Genomic DNA, 19417 nt, shown 5'->3' with positions numbered 1-19417 from the left:
GACTGTTGACCAAAAATGGTGGCCTTTTGCTTCAAACTCATATCCCAGATCTTATATATCGAGACCAGGTGAGCTTTGTGCCAGGAAGAGAGACCAAAGACAACATGGTGAAAACTATTTCCCTAATGGCAAGAGCACGCACAAATGGCAACAAACTATGCCTTGTCACAGTAGACGCGGAAAAGGCTTTAAGGGCTCATTCACACTGCCGTCTGCGGGGCCGTACATGCGGCTGCAAAGATGCCAATTGACGTCCCCATAGACGCCAATAGCGGCACATGTGTGGCACCGATCCGGGCTGCACACCGCAAAAAGATAGAGCATGCTCTAGCATGGTGGCTGAGTGAGTAGCACTTCTGCCTTGCAGCACTGGAGTCCATGGGTTTGAATCCCACCCAGGTCAACATCTGCAAAGAGTTTGTATGTTCTCTCTGTGTTTGCATGGGTTTCCTCCGGGTACTCCGGTTTCCTCCCACACTCCAAAACATACTGTTAGGTTGTTTAGATTGTGAGCCCCATGGGGACAGGGACCAATTTGAAATGCTTTGTGCAGCGCTGCGTAATCTGTGTGCGCTATATAAATAAAGAATTATTATTATTATCTTTCGGCGGATGTGCGGCCGTGTGTCGCTATTTCCTATGGAGGGAGGAGGGGTCACCTCCTCCTCACCTCCAGCACACGGCGGTATGCCCGCATGGCGGGCATACCGCGAGTGATTGTACCATAAAATGGGAGTTCCTGGCAGCAGTGCTCTGGAAAATAGGTTTAGACCCTAAATTTCTGCAAGCCATACTCGCACTTTACCATGACCCGACGGCTGTAGTCCGAGTGACATACTAAATATGTGGGGGTTTTAGCATCACCATCTTTTCAAATACATAAGTTTTTTATTTTTTGGCTGGCAAATCTGGTTAGGGGCTTATTTTTGCGAGAAGAGTTGTTCTTTTTAGTGGTTTTATTTTAGAGTGTGTAACATTTTTTAAATCACTTTTTACAGCATTTTTTAAGGTATTAATTAAAAATGATCGGGACGTGCTTATATTTTTATGTATTTATTTTTTATTTATTCTAATTTTTAATCTTTAGCGTTTTTAACTTTTTTTTACTTATACATACTTGAACTTGAACCAACAGTGCTCTGATCACTGGTTCAAGTCCAATACACTGCTCTACAATACTTATTCATTGTAGAGCAGTGTAAACTGTTTGCACATGCAGATGCATGCGCAGACAGTTTACGAGACCTGGAAGGGTTTGACTGACTGAAAGATCGGGCAGACCCTGGGCCAATAACTGGGTGATGTTCCCTCCCGGAGTAAGGTGTGAACACGTAACAATACAGACAAACAAACACAATAAAGGCGCATTCACACGCCGTGTGCTGGAGAGGAGGAGGAGGTAACCCCTCCTTCAGCCATAGAAAACAGCGGCGCACGGCCGCACACTTGCCGGAAGATAGAGCATGCTCTATCTTTTTGCGGTGTGTGCCCGGATTGGTGCCACACATGTGTGGCACCGTCTCCCCACCGTGCCGCTATTGCCATCTATGGGGACGAACATGCGGCTACGTGAATGAACCCTAAGGTGATGTCTTCAATCCGAGTTGGCAACAGCGGGTAATAACATTAACCAAATCACAATCCAAATAGAGAAGTCAAGACAAAGGCACAAGATCAGAAACTAGAGAATACAAGAGAGCTAATGAACATAGCAAGATAGCAGTTTGACCAGCAAGGAGTCCAGGCTAAACTGGACACTTAGGCCCCTTCCACACTTGCGTTGCAGATCACGTCAGAGTCTGATCAGTGTGCAATCAGGGTTTGGTCAGTGAAAAACTGACATTTTGCACAAAAAGCAGGACATTTTTTGGTGCACGTTGTATAATGACAAATGTGGCCAAGAAGTCAGTTCATTCTCAGTGTGAGTTGCAAATGAATGAATAGAGAAACTGACTTTCTGTTAATCTAAACCTGTAGGGCAAGTGACACGACTGCAGATCAGCAGGGAGTGGATAACTCACAAATATTAGGTAAGATTATAACCATCATGTACCTTTCTAAACGATTAGAGAATAATGGTGGAGTGTTCCGATCGTGCTGTACCAATTCCAAGAGACATTGTGGGGCAACCCTTCAATACTGTTATAGTGAACAAAGCCATACTTACAGAAGCTTTTCAAGTTCTTTCCTTAGACGTTTTCTTTCCATGAAGTCTTTATTAATCACAATTATTGGTCACAATTTTCCACAAAAGATTTAGTCCTAGAAATAAAACAAATTAAATTAGGATTTTTGTACAGGCATTCCCTAGGTTACGTACAAGATGAGTTCTGTAGGTTGTTTTTAAGTGGAATTTGTATTTAAGTCGGAACTGTATATTTTATAATTGTAAGCCCAACTAAATTGTTTTTGACTAAGACCATGACTAAGGACCAGAATGCATAGCGTCCGAAACGCGTAGGTCTGATTACCGCTTTTTAACGTGGAGCCCCGCAGCTCCACTTGTTTTTCTTTTCTATGCTACTGCCCCATGCAGCATTTTAACCCTGTTAATAAAGCTTTTTGAATAATTTTATACTTACCTACAACGAGTGCCGGCTACTTCTATTTTTTCTAAATTGTTTTTGGTCTCTGTTAGAATTGGATTTTGAAATCCAATTAATATTAAAATAAGAACCAGGATTAACATTAAAACTTAATTGCAGTCACAATTTATTACTGTTATAGCTGTTTTATTGTAGCCCATGGGTAAGGTACAGTAAATTACCAACATCCAGAGGTCCGTTTGTAACTAGGGGTAGTCTGTAAGTCGGGTGTTCTTAAGTAGGGGACTGTTTGCGGTTTTTGGGATTTGCGCAGTTTTGACAGGTATTTAACAGGGGGTTGCGCTGGAATTGTGTCACACACGATCGGATTTTGGCACAGCTACGCTGCCTTTTATGCAATAGAAATCGTGGGCCAAACCATCGGACGGTCCAATGGATTCGGACTGAGCACGGAGTTTAAGATTCAAATTGTGTTGCAAGAAAATGCACTTACATGCACCACGAAGAAGAAGGTGAACTCCAGCGAACCTGAGCGGGGAAGCAAAACATGCAGGATATCGGGCACACGATCTTAGTGAATTGTGGCAGAATGCATGATGTTCGGACAATGCACTTTCATGAACTCCACAGGACTGGGTAAGTAAATGTGCCCCACTGTGTTAGAGTATGTGAAAAGTAAAGTCCCTTTAAATGATCAGGCAGTATTTGTTTGGTACAATCGCCTTTTGGAAAGAACAATGCATTTCATCACATCTTATTGCCTGCATTTTGCGCCATTGTTTGCATATTGCATAAATAAAGTTACATTTATGTGGGGGCAAAGTATGACTCCTGCTGATTTACCGTCCTGATAAGAAGATAAGGTACACATTGATTACATCTGGTATTTGAGGGGTCGTATTACACACAAAACAACAGATGTGCCATTATTTATTTGATTAAATTAAGTACAAAAAGCCTCCATGAAAAAGCCTCCATGAGTCAATAGGCTGTAAAATCTCCTCAAGCAGAAATAGTCAATCAGGTGGAAACCTCTTAATAGGTCTTACCTACATATGATGTGTGTTGTTATACGGAATACAAACAAAGGTACCCTGGATCATTCCTTCCTGCAATGCAAACATGGGAAGAAATAGCATGAGCCATAAGGCATGGGGAGGATTAGATAGGAGGGGCCGGATGATCAGGACACACCCTCCTCTGATTCCAGATAATATAAGAAAAAAGGTGATTTATGTGGATGTAAGCGAAACAATTTTTAGCTAATAGAAGGGTGTCAGTCAGTTATTAGGGCTCTATAGGAACCTGTCACTGGCTGTATGTGTGCAAATGTGGTGACAGGTTCCCTTTAAGCATGCTCTAAGTTAGGGGATGTCTGATGTTAGGTGTTAGCAAGTTAGGCCCTATCCACATGAAAGGGCCTAACTTGCTGATCAGTGGCAGTCTCAGTGATGGCACTTGGCATCAGGCGTGACAGGTTGCTACAGTTATCTTGGGTCCAAAAAGTAAATTGGAAAATTGTACAGGTTTTCCCGAGATGACTCGTCTTTCTCAGTGGTCCATGGGGATCCCATCACTGAGACCGCCACTGATCAACAAGTTAGGCCCTATGCTGTGGAAAATCTACAAGATTTACTGATGATAGACTATCCAAATTTACATGTTTGTTGTTTAGCAAAATCACTGGTCCATTTTTCTACTTATAGCTGTGGCAATATTCACATTTAAATATAATTGTGGATGATTCAATACTAGAAGGCTACTAGGACTTATTTTTACATATTATGCGGGGATGGCAGCATTTAAATTTTTGCCTCGGGCGGCAAAAAAGGCTAGGATCCGCCCTGCTTATAATAACTTATAATAATACAGGCGGTCCCCTACTTACGAACACTCGACTTACAAACGACCCCTAGTTACAAACAGACCTCTAGATATTAGTAATTTATTGTGCTTTAGTCCTAGACTTCAATGATCAGCTATAACAGTTATGACAGGTGTCTGTAATGAAGCTTTATTGTTAATCCTGATTCTTATGACAACCCAACATTTTTAAAATCCAATTGTCACAGAGACCAAAAAAGTTCTGGCTGGGATTACAATGATAAAATATACAGTTCCAACTTGCATACAAATTCAACTTAAGAACAAACCTACAGACCCTATCTTGTATGTAACCCGGGGACTGCCTGTACTCTTAAGTAATTGCATCTAAATAACCTGGGTATGAAGCCTGTATGGGCCATATAGGTGAGCAAATGACGCCGAACTTTCAGCTGAACTTTTTTATTTATTTTTCCTCAGAAATTGGCCGCTGCTGGACCAGAAACCAATGCCCAAAAAAAGTTTTAAACAAGTTGAAGAAACATACATGTCATTTTTGAAAAACATTTTGGTCGCAAAATGGCACAAACAAAAAAACACTGGACATTTACATCTGATACAAATGTGACATCGGACTAGATCAGTTGCCTGAGATAAAGAATGACCCTCTAACAAAATTGCAGTTGGTGGTGGGGGATCAACATGCGACGTGTATATATCTATATTGTACTGCACATGTCCAGCTTAATATGTATATAACATATACTGTGATGTATATATGTAGTACCTGTGATGTGTATATGATGTCTGTATACACTGTATGTGAGTATGTTGCATATGGCACTGTATGTATGTGTATATGCACATGAGTGTATTTATATGTGATTGTAACTCGCATGTGGGAGTATACTAATATGTATATTAGGGGGCCCTGTCTAACCTAGTTACGCCACTGGCCTGAGTGGTGGATGCATCAACTGCAGCATCCGAGTTCCTCCTTCCAAATTCACCCAGAAACCTAGAAACACCAGGCCCTTCTGTTAACTAGGGTGCTGTGTGACCGACACTGGGCCCCTCTGCTGCTGCTAAGTCTGCTTCCGTGGTAGTTACGCCCCTGAATGCCACTGACGTAGGCCTTGCCTAAAAATTCAATTACAGGCAGTCCCCGGGTTACATACAGGATAGGGTCTGTAGGTTTGTTCTTAAGTTGAGTTTGTATGTAAGTCGGAACTGTATATTTTATCATTGTAATCCCAGCCAGAATGTTTTTGGTCTCTGTGACAAATTTTTTTTTTTTAAATGTTGGGTTGTCATAAGAATCAATATTAACACTAAAGTTTCATTTTAGACACATTTGATAACTGTTTCAGCTGTTTATTGTAGCCTAGGACTAAAGCACAATAAATTACCAATATCCAGAGGTCCGTTTGTAACTATGGGTCGTATGTAAGTCGAGTGTTCTTAAGTAGGGGACCGCCTGTACAATACTGTGTTGTTTTCTGTAATTCAACACAAACATCAATATATGTCAGGGTACAACTTCTGAAGTTTTTAATTTTATTTTTAGCAAAATGGTACATTTTGTATGTGTTTTGTTTTTTTTTAAATATAATACATCAAGGCTGTGCTTAACATTTCCATCTCTTCCAAAGAAAGACTGAGATGATGAAATAAAGAAAGTAAAAAAAAAATAATGCTACAGCTAAATATAGACACAATACCTTGTGAAGAAATCAGATAGTATAAAATCAATAATAGACAAAAACGCTTCTTTATGTGGCTAGAAGATCAGTAAATATTCTCTTACCTGTATCCTGTTCTATTCCTGACAGTGTTGCTGTGGCTTAAAGCAATAGAAAATGGTTTGCATAATGCAAGCCTGCTTTTTTTTTTCTTTCTTATGTTGCTATGAAACCGCATAGCTTATTGCAGAAACACTTGAGCTGACTGTGAGCAGTAAGGTCTGAATTGAATTACCTGCTTATATAAGAGAGTATTAGGTTTCTTACACCAGAGGAAATCTGACTCTGCAAAGAATACAATGGAAGAATTGGTGCGGCACCCAGTGATATAACTTCTACATACCCATAACTTGTACCTGTACATTGGGAAAAACTGTATACTCTCCAACAAATAATCAAATTGACTTCGCCACCAATTGATTTTGTCATTGGGCTGGTCAATTGAAATTTCTCAGTATTTCACAAAAAACAAATCTGTCACTGTGAAACTCTTCATTAACACATATTTTTTTCTACCATAGAAAATGATAAGGTTTACTCATTATATGTGAAGCGACAAATGATGAAATTTGAAGCATGGTGTTTAATTGAATGTTCATGTATGTGATTGAAACATCTAGTGTTATGTCAGACACCATGCCCCAGAAGAATCCTGAAGAGGAGAAACCTAAGGACAGGCGAGGTGTCTTGGCTTTTTAAAGATTTTAAACTGATATGCAATATTTTTAACCTGCTTTGTTAGTGTATTAATAAATATATTTATACCTATGCCTTGGCAATCTGCACGAATGTGTATGCCCTTTCTTAAGTAGAACCCGCAATAGGCTTTATGTATGGGATTGTTTGGATATCTGAAACTCGTATGGGGTTCACTACTTTTTGAAGGATCGCAAAGGTTCTTCTATTTCTGATAATGGTGGAGTGGTGAGAGTGAATCTTTACTGAACAGAACTGTTTCCTTTGTAAGAAAGAGTGAAGCATTTTGTTGCAGGTGAATATACATGGTGAATCTCATTCATGGCCGCCATCATAGGGAGAATTAATGAACTGCAGTCCCAAGCCCAGCACCTAAATGAGGCCCAAGCTGCAGTCCAACTCCAGCTCCTCATTAGCAATTGATGCTGTGTGCATCTAAGATCCTTTGTGTGACCAACCCGCCGTCACCACCATCGTTGCTTAGGCAACGGCTCTTAGGTCATAGAGGGGAGTGAACGACAGCCTCAGCTGGTGCCCTGAAGGGCACAGATGCCGGCTGCAGGGAGCAAAGGTAGATGAGTATTCTTTTTTTTTTTGCTGGGATCTGCAGGTTTTCTACCTATACTGGGGTGGGGATGAGGGTGGGCTGTAGTATGCTGGCTACCCACATATTGGGTGGGGAAAGAGGGAGGGCTTGGGTGTGCTGGCTATCTATATAATGTGTGGGGAGTGGGGTGCAGTGTGCTGCTGCCTATATACTAATGTGGGTGAGGAAGGTTCCAGTTTGCTGGCTACCTATATACTGCTGGGAGGGCTGCAGTATGCTGGCTACCTACACTCACCGGCCACTTTATTAGGTACACCTGTCCAACTGCTCGTTAACACTTAATTTCTAATCAGCCAATCACATGGCTGCAACTCAGTGCATTTAGGCATGTAGACATGGTCAAGACAATCTCCTGCAGTTCAAACCGAGCATCAGTATGGGGAAGAAAGGTGATTTGAGTGCCTTTGAACATGGCATGGTTGTTGGTGCCAGAAGGGCTGGTCTGAGTATTTCAGAAACTGCTGATCTACTGGGATTTTCACGCACAACCATCTCTAGGGTTTACAGAGAATGGTCTGAAAAAGAAAATCATCCAGTGAGCGGCAGTTCTGTGGGCGGAAATGCCTTGTTGATGCCAGAGGTCAGAGGAGAATGGGCAGACTGGTTCGAGCTGATAGAAAGGCAACAGTGACTCAAATCACCACCCGTTACAACCAAGGTAGGCAGAAGAGCATCTCTGAATGCACAGTATGTCGAACTTTGAGGCAGATGGGCTACAGCAGCAGAAGACCACACCGGGTGCCACTCCTTTCAGCTAAGAACAGGAAACTGAGGCTACAATTTGCACAAGCTCATCGAAATTGGACAGTAGAAGATTGGAAAAACGTTGCCTGGTCTGATGAGTCTCGATTTCTACTGCGACATTCGGATGGTAGGGTCAGAATTTGGCGTCAACAACATGAAAGCATGGATCCATCCTGCCTTGTATCAACAGTTCAGGCTGGTGGTGGTGGTGTCATGGTGTGGGGAATATTTTCTTGGCACTCTTTGGGCCCCTTGGTACCAATTGAGCATCGTTGCAACGCCACAGCCTACCTGAGTATTGTTGCTGACCATGTCCATCCCTTTATGACCACAATGTACCCAACATCTGATGGCTACTTTCAGCAGGATAATGCGCCACGTCATAAAGCTGGAATCATCTCAGACTGGTTTCTTGAACATGACAATGAGTTCACTGTACTCAAATGGCCTCCACAGTCACCAGATCTCAATCCAATAGAGCATCTTTGGGATGTGGTGGAACGGGAGATTCGCATCATGGATGTGCAGCCGACAAATCTGCGGCAACTGTGTGATGCCATCATGTCAATATGGACCAAAATCTCTGAGGAATGCTTCCAGCACCTTGTTGAATCTATGCCACGAAGAATTGAGGCAGTTCTGAAGGCAAAAGGGGGTCCAACCCGTTACTAGCATGGTGTACCTAATAAAGTGGCCGGTGAGTGTATATACAGAGGGGAAGGGGACTTCAGTGTGCATGCTACCTATATATTGGGGGTCTTCACAGTGCTAGCTATCCACATACCAGGGGGCTGTAGTGTCCTGTATACCTATATACTAGGAGCTTGCAGTGTGCTGGATACTGGGGGTTGTCATGTTTTTAAGTTGCCATTGTGAATATTCATCATGGATTCTTTCTTTTTCTTCTTGTGATTACCAGTGCAGCACACCCATCCTGCAGGGCGATGCCTTAGTGGTATACAGCTTGTGATCAATGATAAGTGGGGACTGCATGTATTTATTCATTATGAGGGTACTGTATACATGCAAATTAGAGGGCTTTGTAGATATGTAAAATCATTCAGTATACTATATGTATTTATATAGGGACCAGGAATTGGTCCTGGTGCTGTGTTTCTGTATGAAGCTTGGTTTTAGTACTGTACTTATGTATTTAACTCTATACTGGTGCTGTATTACTAAGTGTGTACTAAGTGTCAGGATCAGGGGTAGTGGACCCACTGCACCACCGCGAGCGATGACATAAACTGACACCTAGAGTCTAAGTGGCACCTGGTTTTCACCAGAGCCCGCCGCAAAGCGGCTTGGACTTACTGTGGCAGGATCCCACAAGGTTGCTCCACAGGCGCGACTTTGCTCCTGGTGGTGACCAAGGCAAGATAGAGTCATATTTCAGCAGAAGGACAGGTGGTAGAGAATCGAAGTCAGGAACATAGCAGAAGGTCACAACAGATAGTACACAAAAAGTCAGGAAACGCTTTCTCAATGGCACAAAAGCAGGCATCACAGGAAGAGGCCAGTGTCTGGCCAGCTCCAATAAGCAGCACACTAGCCCTTTAAAATTTACAGAGCTGATGTGCATACGACCTAGGAGGCGGGAACGCGCGCACTGAGACGCCGCTGGAGCAAAAAGGTAACGGAAGCTGCAGCTGGCACAAAGGGGCACACTGAGGCACACTGCGACCTGACAGTACCCTCCAACCTTCGGCCACCCCCTCTTCTTGGCCTTAAGGAACATCTCAAGAACACCACAGTCCAGAATGTTGTCTTCTGGCTCCCAAGATCTCTCCTCTGGCCCTAACCCCGTACAGTCGACAAGAAAGAACCGCCTTTCTCTGACCGACTTCATATCCTGGACTTCTTTTACCTCATCGACATCGGTGCAATCTGCCTCAGGAGCAGGAGGTGGTACTTGCCGTGAGAAGCAGTTCAGGATGACAGTTTCAGAAAGGAGACGTGGAAGGAGTTCGGGATGCGCATGGAGGGAGGAAGACGATGCTTATAGGCCAAGGGGTTGATGCGCTTCAGCACCTCAAATAGGCCCAGGAAATGAGGACCAAGCTTGTAGCTTGGAATCTTCAGCAGGACAATTCTACAAGACAGCCACACTTTATCACCTGGAGAAAAGACTGGAGGAGTCTGAGTCTCTTGTCGGTCTGGATTTTGGCACAGGCGGACGTCCGAAATAGAGATGGACTCTCAGATGGACTTGTGGTCTTGAACCAATTCTTCCACAGCAGGAACATCAGAAGGGGGAGAAGTGGGCACAAATGTCGTCCATAGACAATAAAGAAGGTAGCAGCATTGGCAGATTCAGAGTCCAGAGAATTATATGAGAATTCTGCCAAGGTAAGAGGGTTGTCGAGGATTGAGGCGCTGAGCAGCATGGAGATATAGGAGATTCTTGTGGTCAGTGTAGATACAGACCAGATGATGAGCTCTTTACTGAAGATAATGCCATTCTTCCAAAGCTAGCTTTATGGCAAGAGGGAGACATGGAAGGAGTTCGGGATGTGCATGGTGGGAGGAAGGTGCAGCTTATATCCCACAGGATTGATGCGCTTCATCACCTCGAAGGGATCCAGGATATGTGGCCCAAGTTTATAGCTGAAAATCTTCAGCTGGACATATCTGGAGGAGAGCCACAATTTATCACCGGAGAAAAAACTGGAGGAGTTTTACGGGGTTTTCTTTCAGCCTGAGTTTTGGTGCGGTCAGAGGCCTGAAGTAGAGATTGACAAGTCTGTTCCCAGATGGACTTAAGGTCTTCTACCAAATCTTCCACAGCAGTAACATCAGAAGACACAGAGAGAGGAAGAGGTGGGCGTGGATGTTGTCCATAAACAACAAAGAAGGGAGTGGCACCGGCAGAGTCCAGAGAGTTGTAGGAGAATTCAGCCCTCGGCAGCAGAGTGGACTAGTCATCCTATCAGGTGGAGATAGCAGCCCAGGGTCTGATTAACACTCTCAATTTGTACATTGGACTGTGGATGGTATCCAGATGAGAAGTCCAGCTTCACTTGAAGTTGACCGCACATTGACCGCACAAGACAATGTGCAGGGAAAAACCATGAAGCCGGAAGATGTGCAGGAAGAACAGGCTAGCAAGGCGTGGAGCTGATGGCAGACCTGGCAGAAGAACAAAGTGGGACATCTTGGAGAACCGATCCGTTAATACCCAGATGACTGAATTACCGGAAGAAGATTGGAGATCCGTAATAAAGTTCATGGCTATGTGAGTGCACAGGCCACTGGGTATCAGCAACGGCAGGAGGAGACCTGCTGGCTTGACACGTGACGACTTGTTAGGGGCACAGGAAGTGCAGGAAGGCACAAAATCGCTAACGTCCTAGGTCAGATCTGGCCATTAGTAACGAGATTTCAGAGCAATAGATCTCTGCACCCCAGGTTGCCCAGCCACACAAGAGCAATGTCTCCAAGTCAGTATCCTCTTCCGAACAGCTGGTCGGACATAGGTCTTGCCAGGAGGAAGCTGCCGTAGGTCCACAGAAGCAGCAACAACTAGTTGTTCCGGGGGAACGATATGACGAGGAGCGAGTTCTTCCCCAACAACTGCAGAAGCACGAGAGCGGGCACCAGTTTTGACATTCTTTTTGGCTGGACGGAATGTATCAAGAAGTTGAACTGAGAAAAGAAGAGGGACCAACGAGCCTTTCGAGAATTGAGACCCTGAGCAGTCTGGAGATATAGGAGATTCTTGTGGTCGGTGAAGATATAAACCAGATGACGAGCTCTTCCAGAAGATAGAGCCACTTTCTAAAGCATGTTTTATGGCCAATAGCTCTCAGTCCCTTATGGAATAATTTCTCTCTGCGAAGGAGAAAGTCTCAGAGAAGAACCCACAAGTGAGAGTTTGGCCATTGGGCTGAAATACAATACATTTGTCATTTCCTTCTCTGTTCTGACGTCGCCCCTTCCTCGCCCTAAGAAGATTTTCACCTGCTTCCCTAACTGCTTTATCTAGAGGGGTACGGGATAACCCCGTTCTCTGAGTTTAGATTTTAATTCCCCAGCTTGTATGTGAAACTGTGTGTCCTCACTGTTTAGTTTCCTGAACCGTAAAAACTGGCTAAGAGTAAATCCTCCTTTGCATGTTGTGGGTGGTAGCTAGTATAGTGTAGGAGAGAATTAGTGGCCGTAGGTTTTCTAAAGGCCGAAGTATACCATTTACCATTTTTTCTTCCACCTTGACATCTAAGAACTCAAGTTCTCGCCCTCTAAACACTGCAGTAAATCTCATATTCATTTGGTTTACCCAATTCAGTTATGCCACAAACTCCAGGAAAGACTGCTCAGAGCCTTCCCAAACAATGAAAATGTCATCCACATACCTGTGGAACGCTTTCATCTTGGAAGTATATGGGTTGTTCAGGGAAAATATATAGCGGCCCACAAAGCAAGTCAAGAAGATGTTAGTAGATTCCCCTCTTCACGTAGGCCGACATTGCAGTGGTTTCGGTCACAGACAGTGGGTACACCCGACCCCGTGGAGGAGATATGCCCAGCAGCAGGTCAATAGGGCAATCATAGATACTGTGCGGTGGCAAAGTCTCTACTTGCTTCGGAATCAAACCGCATAGTCACCAACAGATAAGTCCCTATGACGCAGGTTCAGCAGTGCAGTCTCAGCTGAAGACGCCCATGGAGGTTCCTCAAAGATGGACCTGAAATCAGCGATGAAGGAGGTGATGTTACCTGTCCTAGAGAGGAGTAGCCCATGCCAGGGCCTTCCCAGAGAGGAGACTGATGATGAAAGCCACCTTAGACCAGTCCATGACAAACTTTGTCGGCATACGTTCAAGTGCAAGGAGCACTGGGTAATAAAGCCTCTGCACAACTTGGGATCCCCATCATACTTTGATGGCATGAAAAGTCTCAGCCTAGGTTCAGCGGTCTAACTGGAGTAGCAGGAGGAGACGCAGGAGCTTGACGATGTTGCTGCAACATGGTGGTGACTTGTCCAAGCTGTTCACCTTGTACATCAATCTGCTAGGACTACTTGACCACAATGCTGGTAAGTATCCTTGGCGGGAACTATGGCTGGATCTTAATATCAGGCACCAAGGGTAGTAGACTAGCGATGGGCGAATTTGTTGAAATTCGGTTCGACCTGATTTACCAAATTTTTCGAAAAAATGTGATTTGACCTGAATTTCATCCGTCAGTATCCGCTTTCAATCTGTCATTAATCCATCAGTTCTGCTAAAGCCAAAAACAAACAGGAGTGGATCCAAAACAGAGATGACCAATATTTGGAATATTTCATGTCCTCTAGGTTCTGTATCCACTCCTGCTTTTGGCTATCAATCCTGAGGCTTTTCATTCCTTCTGACAGATGAAATGAAGGGGAAAACCAAACATAGTGGCAACGTCATAGAGTGGTGGAGGGTGAAAACAGCATTATAGAAATCACAGGATGTTCCAGGGAGACAGCGGTCAGTTAGCGCAGCATGAGTAGGCCGCAGAGTAGCACAATTACAAATTATGGAGGTGACAGCAACCTGGTAGGCCACAGAGTGGCACAATGAGAGAGTGTGGAGGTGGCAGCAGCAGCATGAGGTCAGAGAGTGGCGCGTTGACAAATACATTAGGTGGCAGAATCATGGTAGGCCACAAAGTGTCATAATGACAGAGTGTGGAGGTGGCATCAACATGATAAGCCACAGAGTGCCACAATGATAGAGTGTGGAGGTGGCGGCAGCAGCAGCACCATCAGCAGGAGCGCACAGAGTGGCACAATGTCAAAGTGTGGATGTGGTAGCAACCTGGTAGGCCACAGAGTGGCACAATGACAAAGTGCGGAGATGGCAGCAGCAGCATGAGGTCAGAGAGCGGCACTATGACAAATTCTTTAGGTGGCAGCAACATGGTAGACCACAGAGAGGCACAATTCCAGAGTGTGGAGGTGGCAGCAATATTGTAAACCATAGAGTGGCACAACGATAGAGTGTGGAGGTGGCATCAGAGTGTGGAGGTGGTGTCATGAGCAGCAGCAGAAGGAGCCCACAGAGTGGCAAAATGACATGGTAGGCCACAGAGTGTCACAATGATAGAGTGTGGAGGAGGCGTCAGCATCAGGAGCCCACAGAGTGTCCCAATGACAATAAGTGTGGATGTGGCAGCAACATGGTAAGCCACAGAGTGGCACAATGATAGAGTGTGGGGTGGCGGCAACATGGTAAGCCTCAGAGTGGCACAATGATAGAGTGTGAAGCTCATGGCAGCAGCAGCATAAGGAGCCCACAGGGTGGCACAATGATAGAGTGTGGAGGTGGCGTCAGCATCAGGATCCAACAGAGTGTCACAATGAGACAGTGTGTATGTGGCAGCAACATGGTAAGCCACAGAGTGGCACAATGATAGAGTGTGGAGGTGGCGTCAGCATCAGGATCCAACAGAGTGTCACAATGACACAGTGTGTATGTGGCAGCAACATGGTAAGCCACAGAGTGGCACAATGATAGTGTGGAGGTGGCGGTAGCAGCAGCAGACCACAGAGTGTCACAATGACAGAGTGTGGAGGTGGCACTAGCAGCAGCAGCAGGAGCCCACAGAGAGGCACAATGACAGAGTGTGGAGGTGGCAGAACATAGTAAGCCACAGAGTGGCACAATGATGGAGTGTGGAGGTGGCTGCAGCAGCAGCAAGAGCCGACAGAGTGTCAAAATGACAAAGTGTAGAGTCGGCAACAACGTGGTAGGCCAAAATGGCACAATGACAGAGTGTGAAGGTGGCTGCAAAATGGTAGGGCACAGAGTGGCACAATGACAGATTGTGGAGGTGGTGGACAATTCCAGTCCCTGGTAAAGATGGTGGGAGGCAGATGGAGCAACTGGCAGCAGATGTGTGGCATCAAGCGGGTGGCAGCATCAGAATAGTGGCTGAGGCAGGTAGTTGGAATCCAGACTCATTTCTCAACATTTGGGGGAGACGTATGTTGAAATCCTGGCTGACCAAACCTGATTCATCTTGACAAAGGTAAGTCTCTCCACATTACAGGTGGAAAAGCGGTTTCTCCTTGGGGTAACGATGGCCCCACCGCACTGAACACCCTCTTTGATGCCACAGTACTGGCCAGGCAGGACAGCTTCTCTACTGCAAATACCGCATGTTGCGGCCACGCATCAAGTTTGGCTGTCCACTAGTCCATGGGATCCACTACCTAGGGTGCTGACTAAGTAGGCCACCACCTGCTGGTGCAGGGTCTGCTCCATGTCCTGCTGCTGCTGGCAGCTAACCTCCTCACTAGGCAGGTGAAGGAAGTTGCTCATTAAGGACTCCAGACTTAAGCTTCTGATGGAGCTGCTACTGCTCCTACCGCCCATCTCCCCACAGTAGCCGTGGCAGTACTACGTAAGCAATCACTGCCAGGAATCCCCTGGTCAGACCTGACAGAGGATGGACAATGGCACACAAAGGCAGCGGCCAACTGTATTTTCAGTATTTCTCCATGCCAGTTGTTCCTCCCTCTTGGCAGCTGGAAAAAAGTCGCCCATTTTTGACCGGTAAAGAGGGTCCAAGAGGGTGGAGAGCCGAAACTCATTCCTATGCCGGATGTTGACTATTCGACTGTCACTAGTTAGGGAACTGGGTGGCTGTGTGCTATCTGCGCAAGTGACTCTGAGGGACTCCCGGCCTCTATCTCCACTGTATACTGCCACAGTGCTTCTGGGTCGCTTCATCTTCTACCTCCTCCAGATGCTCCTCTTCTTTTAGTCACCTGAGTGGTAAAACCCCTGATTGCTTGTGCTCCAATGTCCTCCTCCTCCAGTTCATCATCTCATGTGGCCATGAGATGTAGTCGCCACTTCTCCAGTGCCCTGACCAGACAGATTTTGCAGCATGAGTTCCAGGACATGAAGCATTGGAATGACGTTATTCATCCCGCAGTCCTGGTGACTGACAAATAACGTGGCCACTTCAAAGGGCCCGAGTTGACATCAAAGTTACACAGGGGAGTACTACGGTCAGCTTGCATCATCAAAAACTCATTACTGGCTTTTCTCTGTTCATACAGGCGGTCTGACATATGGAGGCTGGAATGCCAATGGGTGGAAACATCGCATATCAGACTATGTTGGGGGGAGGCCATTCTGTCGCTGCAACTCGAGGAGAGTGTGCTTGGCTTTGTAAGAATGGCTGAAGTGCATGCACAGTTTCCTGGCCATTTTTAGAATGTCTTGCAGATGCGCAGGTGGAAGACTTGAGGAACCTGTTGACAACCAGATTGAACACGTGCGCCATGCAGGGTGCATGGGCCATCCCTCCTCGGTGCAGCGCGGACACCATGTTCCTCCCATTGTCTGTCATCATGGTTCCAATTTTCAGTTGTCACGGAGAAAGCCACATATTGATTTCTTCTTGCATGACATGGAGCAGTTCCTCCCCTGTGTGACTTTGTTCGCCCAAGCAAACCAGGTGTAGAACTACGTGACACCACTGTGTCCTGCACATGTGGTATGATGGAGCAGGTTAGACTTCTGGAGGCTGAGGTGGTGGTGGAGAAGGAGGAGTACTGACACTAGCGTATGAGCAGCAGTTTGACAACGTGGAGGAGAAAGCGGCGTCTCTTATTCAAGTTGTTGGTGTGGCTAGGTGGGAAGCCCATTCACACAGTGGGCCATTAAGGACATGTACTGGCCCTGACTGTAGTAACAGCTCCACGCGTTCACGCTGCTGTACACCTTGAAAAAACCGATAAGCTCAAGAACTGGCCCACCTTCTGTTCTACATATTTGTGAAGGTTTGGCAATGCCTTTTTGGAAAAAGAATTTCAGCTCGGAACTCTCCACCTTGGTTCGGCACAAGCCATTAGTTCTTTGAAGGGTGCAGTACCAACAACTTGGACAGGATCATGGTCAGCTTCTGGACCTCCAGATCTGTACCACGTTTCTCCCAGGCCATTGGATGTTGACGCTGCATGTGTTGACGCAGGGCCGTGGTGCCAAAGGTAGCTCCCTGGCCACGCTTCACTTTCTGCCTGCTGATTCTACATATACACACGCTTGGCTCCACTCGTGTTTTAACAAAAAATTACCACACCACCAAGGTGGTGATCTTACTGCCAATACTCTGCACTGAGTGACTACTAATGCCGCTGCCTCGCTGAGCCCCTGTGCCACTGCTTATTTGGACCTGCCAAGCGGGGTTTGTACCCCACTGCCTTTTGGCTCCCGTCCTCGCACTTTTGCCACCCTGCTAGCTCACGCCCACAGTAGTGACTTGCTGCCTGCTTCGCTGCCTGATGCCCAAGCTGACACCCTCTTCTCCTGACGATGATAATGAATCCCAGCCTTCACCTGACTCCCAAGTGCGATCGGCTACATCATCATCGATTTCTGTTTACCTGTCACTGCTTTTCTCCTCAACGGTCTCAGTATGAACAGCCCGACTACTTGCAAGTGCAACATAACCTCCTGTGTCACTCTCTACTTTCCCGCCTACTGCACAAAGCAGTGGATGTCTGCCAAAACTCTTTACTGCCAAGCAGCTGCTGACTGTCCTCAAGGAGTTCGTCCTCGATGTATAGTGGCGCTGAGCTAAGACCACCTAGTAGATCTCTGGCTGAGGGAAATGAACAATACAGAGGCTGGTTAAGGACAGGTGAGCTGTTCCTGGGCCATGCCAACTAAGGGTTGTATCTGAAGAACCCACGGACTCTTGGCTGGGAAGGAAGTGGAAGACCGAGTCAACTAATCGACAAACTTTGGGTTGTTTATCAACACACTGCGGCTAGATGACTGTCATGGTTGACCCCACGATCCATGTATCAGAGCCCTGGTCCCTCGTCACGGGTGCCCCCGCAATCCATGTTGTGGGTTGCGGGTACACCTGTGCTGCGATATGTGTCGCCCCGTCCCGTACCCACAATTTACCTCTCCAGGTTCCTGGCTCCGTTCCTGTCCCGTGGCGGCACTCCTGCTGTCTGACTAGACCGCATGCATCCCCTCTCACTAGGGTGCGCGTGTGCCGACTCTCGAGGAATTTAAAGGGCCAGTGACCTGGGCTACTCTTTTGTGGGATAGTGGTGATCCGGACATGGCTACCTATACCACGTTCCTTGCAATGATCCAGTCCAGGTTTGAACCACCTCAAGTCCGGCTTCCACACCTGTGCTGCTTGGCCCTGGTGTCTCCAGTGTCCCCGTAGCCTCCCAGAGTCTCCTCCGGCCTTTCCGGAGGCCTATCCAGAGTCTCCTCCAGCCTTCTGAGAGGCCGCTCTAGAGTCTCCTCTGGCCTTCCCAGTGGCTGCTCCAGAGTCTCCTCCGGCCTTCCCAGAGGCCACTCTAGAGTCTTCTCCGGCCTTCCCAGAGGCCGCTCCAGATTCTCCACTGGCCTTCCCAAAGGCCACTCCGGTGTGCCAAGAGCTGCTCCAGTCTCCGGTGTGCCAAGAGCTTCTGAGTGCTGCTCCAGCGGGTCCCCAGCATTCGCAGCTTCTCAGTGCTGCTCCAGCAGGTCCCCAGCATTCGCAGCTTCTCAGTGCTGCTCCATCGGCTCCCCAGCCACTGCAGCTTCTCAGTGCTGCTCCAGCAGCTCCCCAGTCTCCGCAGCTTCTCAGTTCTGCTCCAGTGGCACCCCAGCCTCCGCAGCTTCCCAGTGCTGCTCCAGCGGTTCCCCAAGAGTCGCTCCAGCCTGCAGCTTCCCAAGAGTCGCTCCAGCCTGCGGCTTCCCAAGAGTCGCTCCAGCCTGCGGCTTCCCAAGAGACGCTCCAGCCTGCGGCTTCCCAAGAGTCGCTCCAGCCTGCGGCTTCCCAAGAGTCGCTCCAGCCTGCGGCTTCCCAAGACTCGCTCCAGCCTGTGGCTTCCCAAGAGTCGCTCCAGTCTGAGGCTTCCCAAGAGTCGCTCCAGCCTGCTGCTTCCCAAGAGTCGCTCAAGCCTGCTGCTTCCCAAAAGTCTCTCCAGCCAGCAGCTTCCCAAGAGTCACTCCAGCCTGCGGCTTCCAAGAGTCGATCCAGCCTGCGGCTTCCCAAGAGTCGATCCAGCCTCCGGCCAAAAGACGTGGCACGGGTGTACCCACAACCCACAACATGGATCACATTTCTTCCTATTCACTTCAGCAACAAAAAAAGAACTGCTATTTGGGGTATACAGATTCCCTAAAAAGGACACCATGGGATTGGAGCAGAAATCACTACAGAAAGTGTGTGGATTTTACACTTATGTCTTCCTATTCACTTCCGCAACAAAAAAGAATTGCTATTTGGGGTATACATATCCCCCAAAATGGACACCCTGGGAT

The 19417-nt window shown here is 46.7% G+C and overlaps 1 protein-coding gene across 11 annotated transcripts in view; it reads right to left on the bottom strand.

Annotated features, from left to right (window-relative positions):
- Positions 1-19417, bottom strand: part of C8H2orf80 (chromosome 8 C2orf80 homolog) — a 98434-nt gene that overhangs the window by 60229 nt on the left and 18788 nt on the right. For 5 of the 11 annotated variants that reach the window (XM_072121015.1, XM_072121011.1, XM_072121016.1 and 2 more), the window contains 2 exons: positions 6178-6347; positions 2168-2262 (listed from right to left, as the gene is read on the bottom strand). In XM_072121015.1, coding sequence (XP_071977116.1) covers positions 2168-2208 — 41 coding nt within the window. In that variant the 5' untranslated portion in view covers positions 2209-2262; positions 6178-6347. Of the gene's footprint in view, positions 1-2167; positions 2263-3039; positions 3075-3595; positions 3656-6177; positions 6348-19417 lie in introns of all 11 variants that reach the window. The other 6 variants (XM_072121021.1, XM_072121019.1, XM_072121018.1 and 3 more) reach the window with 3 other exon arrangements.

Source organism: Engystomops pustulosus, chromosome 8, assembly GCF_040894005.1.
Source record: "Engystomops pustulosus chromosome 8, aEngPut4.maternal, whole genome shotgun sequence".
In the NCBI taxonomy this organism is placed as follows: domain Eukaryota; kingdom Metazoa; phylum Chordata; class Amphibia; order Anura; family Leptodactylidae; genus Engystomops; species Engystomops pustulosus.
This window is presented reverse-complemented; position numbering and strand designations above follow the sequence as displayed.